General features: G+C 33.9%; 1 protein-coding gene and 1 pseudogene across 1 annotated transcript; one reads left to right on the forward strand and one right to left on the reverse strand.

Annotated features, from left to right (window-relative positions):
- Positions 1-242: 242 nt before the first annotated feature.
- On the forward strand, positions 243-2,126 carry LOC125588646 (annotated as a pseudogene).
- Positions 2,127-3,978: 1,852 nt separating this feature from the next.
- On the reverse strand, positions 3,979-5,644 carry LOC106433334 (B-box zinc finger protein 21). Its single transcript, XM_013874180.3, has 3 exons — positions 5,338-5,644; positions 4,856-5,248; positions 3,979-4,598 (listed from the first exon to the last, which is right to left on the reverse strand). The coding sequence occupies exons 1-3, from the start codon at positions 5,527-5,529 to the stop codon at positions 4,224-4,226; spliced, it is 960 nt and encodes a 319-aa protein (XP_013729634.1). The 5' UTR covers positions 5,530-5,644; the 3' UTR covers positions 3,979-4,223.
- Between the last annotated feature and the right edge of the window lie 574 nt (positions 5,645-6,218).

The following is a 6,218-nucleotide window of genomic DNA, read 5'->3' on the forward strand; positions in this document are numbered from 1 at the left end:
AACCATGATTATTTTAAATAAAAAATCAAATTGATAAGTAATAATCAAATTTTATAAACTGGATAATTATTATTTTAGTATGAAATATCTATTATATAATTATGAAATAACTATTTTAGATAAATGAATACAGTTAGCAAAAATCATACATAAGCAAAAAAATCAAATTGATAAGTAATAATCAAATTTTATAAACTGGATAATTATTATTTTAGTATGAAATATCTATTATATAATTATGAAATAACTATTTTAGATATATGCCTATGAAATTTATAATTACACATCCATATATTTCCAATCAAGTGAAATATAAATGTAGACATGTATTATAAATATATATCATTATACTGATATTTTTAGAAAGAAAATATACATTTTTATAGGAAAGAGGAAAATCATCACCGAAAGCACTTGTAATAGTGATTTGGAAAATTTGCTCTCTAGAGCAATAAAATGAAAGAAACACTAGTTATGGCTGTGAGTTCTAAAACGTAAACTGAAGTTTGATTGTTGTGGTTTAAGTGCTGTAGATTGAATAAAAGCTGTGTACATCACTCACAGCCCTCCCCAATCATACGTCAACATGCATCCTTAAAAACACACATAATAAGTTGCCAAAAAATATAATTATGATGTTTTAATCTCTTCTTCATTTTTAGGACAAACAATTTATTCTTGGTAGGTCCAATCGTAGTTCTCAATGAGAATTTTACTTTATTTAAGGGGACAAAAATAAAGAAAGAACCAAAACGAAGAAGCTAATGTATCATGTCAAAGAAAACAAGTCTACTTACAAACTTCATGGAGTACCAAGAAAAATGAAGACAACTTCGTCATTGGTGGTTATCTTTCTTCTCATTGTGATCTTTCAAACTAACAAACTAGTGAGTGGGCATGTCCGTTCCAGCGAATAAGACACGGCCAAGAAGAACAACACTGATATAAATAACACAACCTCCAAAATAGTTCTCAAGGACACGGAAATAAGTTATGGTGGAGGAACCGGAAGCTTAAGATGGGCATGGGGTGGTGGTGGCGGCGGAGAGGGTGGAGGAGGAGGTGGTAGTGGCAGAGGATGGGGATGGGGATGGGGAGGAGGAGGTGGTGGTGGAGGATGGTACAAATGGGGTTGTAGCGGAGGAGGAAGAGAAGGAAGAGGAGAGTTTGTGAAAAGAGAATATGCAGAGTGCAAAGGAAAAGGAAAATGTGGAAGAATGAGACTGGAGTGTCCACAACATTGTGGAGGTTTTTGCTTTTATGATTGTCGCTTTCTATGCAAACCACATTGCCGTCGCTAGAGAGATACATATATACATCCATATCGTTTGATCAATTTCTTCATTTTTCGGTTTTTTTGTTTACTTTTGTTTTTTGGTAATCTAATTTCTTAAGCTAAGGGTTTCTGCTTTACAAATATTTTGGAGCTTCTTGGGTGCTGATTGCTGAAAACGAAAAAAAAAGCTATTATACTAGGATGATGGTTCATATACGTTATTTTCTTATTTGCTTTCTCTAAAGAACTAAAAGTTCCCAAAAGAACTCCAATATGAGATTTTCTTTTGTTAAAGTTTTTTTTTGTTTTTGCTTTCGATAACGAACATCTTTTGATAAGAACTATACCGTCTGTATTAGTGTTTTCGAACGAAAATTATGATATAATAATTTGTTAGAAAGATGATATTATTATAACGATTGTTTTAGAGCACCACAATGACTAATCAATGTAATCTCTTGGTTACTTTAACGAGATATATCTCATTGTTCTTATAAAATATTTCGATATATCCTGATCCTTGCATCACAGTGGCTGTTGATGAAAATATCAAAATATATCATAATATGACTAGATTTTCCTGAGAGCATTCAACTTTAACTATTCATCTTTTAAGCAATATTTTTGGCTGACTGTAATATACTAGAAAAAGAACACTCAGTGGTCAATGCAGGAGAAAAAGGTTTTGAAAAATAAAAGTCACATTAAGCTTAAAGGTAAGCTTTTGGTTTTTTTTTTTTTCCATATGAAACGCGACAGATTGGTATATTTTGTATCCAACATGGGCCTCAGTTAGTCCTTTTTTAGTTTCCACTAATTTTAAGTATTTTTGTACGATCTGAGAATTCAACCATACCTCCCTCCCCCCCACCCCCGGCCCTCAGGCGTCTTAAAATCAGCTGCATCAAAGACATCATTATGTTTGAACATCTTTTTTTGGTCTCTTTGGTTCGTGTATGAATATTCATCTAGTTTCAAATAGTTTTTTTTCCCACTTTTTGGGGGCTTTTTAAAATTGTTAGAGCTTTACCGAACCGGTGTAAGAACCGTTACTTTTTTTGCCAACATATACATGAAATGATAAACTTTTTTGCAGCAAAATTCTTAGAGCTTTACTTCTTTCATCTAGTTTCGAAGAATACATTAAATAACCAGTGGCGGTAGTCCAGTGGTGCTTGAGGAAAATAAAAACTCAATACGGCGAAATCCTAGTTCGATCTCCGCTCGCCACCCGAGCTGTTTTAAATGGTAAGAATACATGGATGTTGCGGACCTCGTGGGATTAGTCGGTTGACCTCGGTCGCCGGATCTCCACGATTATAAAAAAAAAAGAATACATGAAATGATAAACAAAATTACCTCCACTAAAACCAGTTAGAATACAAAATAAAGTGGAAAAAGAATTAGTAAACTTTGAAAAATGATTAAAAATTTGAACAACTATAATAATGGAAATTTAAAAATCTCCGAAAAATTATTTGAAAACCATATACCCAAAAAGATATTGCATATTGTTAGATAAAAAGTAGTTCATGAAATAAATGTAATTATCTAATTGGATTTTGAAATTCTACATTTAATCGAATTCGGTTCGAAACGAATTCGATTGTTCACAGGTTTCTGGTTGTTTACCGGTTTGATTTCCTTCGGTACTGATTTCCATTGGGTATTACCATCAACCCAACCCAGTTGTATCTCCGGTTCGCGGTTGAACCCGTTTGACCACCGGTTTGGTCCAGTTTTAAAAACAGTGATTTTTGATATTAGATTCACATTTTAACAAACAAACAACCATAGTCACTACACAGAAAATTATGATAAATAAAATCATAAAATGAGCTGTTACACGACTTCAACCATTATATAACACCCATATCGTCTATGTCAGTGGTTTCCAAGGTCCGTTCACTTGATCCGTAAATCCCAAAATCCAACTAACAGTTACTGTGTTAAAACTTTGGAGGTTTGAAAGATCTATTTACTAACTATACAATCAACACGTGATTTGTCTTCGTATTTTGATCTTACTTGCACGATAATAAGTCATCAATTCATTTAATAGTATAGTTCAAATATGTTTAATTCTTCTTGCAGAAAATAACCAAAAATATATACACTTTAGTGATATCAGATCAATTCTTTTAAACATTTCAACATGTATTACACATTCCATAAGACACTTCCAGAAGCCAAAACTTGATTATCCAGTGGCCACATGCATACGATTACTTTCTCCTTCGCAAACCACGTTTTGAGCAATTTCAAAATCTCCCTTATTTATTAGTAGAAAGCAACTCAACTTCTAAGTTCCAATCGTGAATACGAACATGATGGTCATTGATTGGGGCGCATCGTGATCAGTTTCATTCCAACTCAACTTAATGACGTGATGCTGCCTTGTTACCTTTTGGCTTTTTGCAATTTAGTTCGGGAAAACGAGTCAATGGCGTGTCGGTACTTTGTTCGTATAGTTTTGGCTGCCATAATGACGTGTCCATAGTTATCAGAGATTTGGAGGCATATTCAATCAGAAACAAAAATATGCCGATGGTGACGGGCACGTTATGGTGAATTTGTCTATATGATATGCTCTTTTCTCATCTTTATTTCTTAATTAATATTAAATAAATACCAACCAAATCCACGAACAATCCTTCACCCATATGGGAACTGGAGATGCAGAAGATGAAAATGACTCTTCCTTACACGCAAAAATACACCACTAGATAGCAATAAGTCATGGGGCTTTATTACATAAAACTTGCAAGAGAGGATAAGAAAGACCAACCAAAAGTGAAAAATAGGATTATTACAAAGATTAAACCGCAACCTCAACCACACTTTAAATTTACAGAAGACAGAACAAAAAAAAAACTAATTCTATCAAGACCGAAGTTCAGAGAAATCAAGATGATCAAAAGGGCAACAAACAAACAAAACATATAGATTACCAAAAAGCTCTGGACTTTTTATTAGAATGAAGAGGAGGATGACTTAAAGTAGTAGTAATTTGTGGGACAGTGAAGCCACCATCATCATACCATCTCTTGTTCTGTCCTTGCTGTTTCATGTTTTGTATTGGAGCATAAGTCTTCTCTTCTGGTGATTTTTCTTTGTTGTTGTACATCCCAAACTGAATATTGTTGTTGTTGTTTTCCTGAGAAAAGTACTGATTTGTGTTTGAAGAAGGAAGAGTTTGTGGAATCTGAGGGACCCAAATCCCCAAATTCTCAGATGGAAGTGATGCTGTATTGTAGTTGTTTCTCTTAGTGCTGTCATCTTCTGCTTCTATATACGGTAACACTCCATCATCATGACCACTCTGAAATCACAAAAGAAAACCCACGAGAAAAGGAAAAAATTAAAGAAAATTCAGAATTTATACAAAAGTAGAAAAAATCTATCCCCATCTATAAAGTTTGTTACTATTTATATCTCAACTAGAACTGATTTGATATTTTACGTAAACAGAGGAAATTAATGTCACTAATAAACATTAATTCTTGATTAACCTAACTTGATCTTTTTTTTTTGACTGAAAACGTGATCTTTCTTAATTAAAGAGAACAACAGACAAACCTTAGAGAAACCAAAAGGAGGAAGCGAGGAGTCGAGGAAGTCCTCTACGTGCCAACCAGGTAAGGTATCGATCAAGTATTCTGAAATCGTGCTTGTAGATCCCCACTGACTCACCTCTGAGTCGCCACCGATCTTTGAAGAAGGTAGGATCTTGGAGGTGTTGCTCTGAGGAGCTGAGAGAGGTTTCTTAGAAGGGACAGAGCAGTCTTGACTACTAGAAGAAGAAGATTCTGAAGTTGGTTTGTAAACAGAAGATGTAGCAGAGAGCTTAACCCCTGTGAGAAGAAACCTATCGTGTTTCTTCTTGTGCTCGTTGGCAGAGTGTATCGATGTATCACAATCTTTGCATAAGATAGCCCTATCTTGTTGACAAAACAACAAAGCTTTTTTCTCCTACAATTTACAAAAAAATGACTTCAGATTATTTTGATCGTTAGACCAAACCCAGTGTCCTTAAATCTTGACAAGAAGTTGAGAGAGACCTGACAGATGTCGCAGATAGGAGAGGAGTTGTTGGAGGAAGATGGGTATAGGAGAGAGAAACGGAGATGTTTGGAGGCAAGCTTGTTAGCGTGGTGGACTTGGTGGTCGCAGCCGCCGCACAAAGACGCTTCGTCGGCGGTGCAAAACACCGAAGCTTCTTCTTTATCGCAGACGTCGCACCTGATCTTCATCAAACGATCGACTAAGAGAGATAACGCGAGAGGTTCTTGAAGAGGATAGGAGAGAAGATGTGAGATTTCGTGGAGTTCTTGTACTAAAAGAAAGAGAATAATAAGTAAATAATATAAGAGGGCTGTTGTGTAATATCATCATTTTCTTCTTCTTTTTTCTCAATCATATTTATCTCTTTTTCTAGAAAAATAATACTCGATACTTTTTGCAAGAAGTCGTTTAAGGTTTTCTACTCACGAATTAAAAAAATATTAATTTTTTTTGTTTATCTCTATTTAATATAATTTTGTTTGGTTTTATTAATTAATGAACAAAAATAAGGGTAAATTTTTAAAAAAATATTTAGAACATGTATTATAAATGTAAAACGACACTTATAATAAAATAAAATTTTAAAACTAAAACGACACTTAATATGAAACGGAGGAAGTACTTGTTTTATATGAAATGTCATCAATCATTTTTCAGTCAATTTTTTTCATTCTAATATAAAACTTTTGATTATTGATATATTCTATCAATTTCAATTGGTTACTAACAATAGAATTACATCACACACCATTCCATTTTTCAATACAAATTCAAGAGATTCTCCTTTCTCTACTGGAGCGCTAACTCCTATTTTTTTTGTAGAGAATCCTTGTGTAGAAGTCGACGAAGACGGAGTGTGATTATTTGGTTGAGTTAA

Source organism: Brassica napus, chromosome C6 (assembly GCF_020379485.1).
Source record: "Brassica napus cultivar Da-Ae chromosome C6, Da-Ae, whole genome shotgun sequence".
Classification (NCBI taxonomy): domain Eukaryota; kingdom Viridiplantae; phylum Streptophyta; class Magnoliopsida; order Brassicales; family Brassicaceae; genus Brassica; species Brassica napus.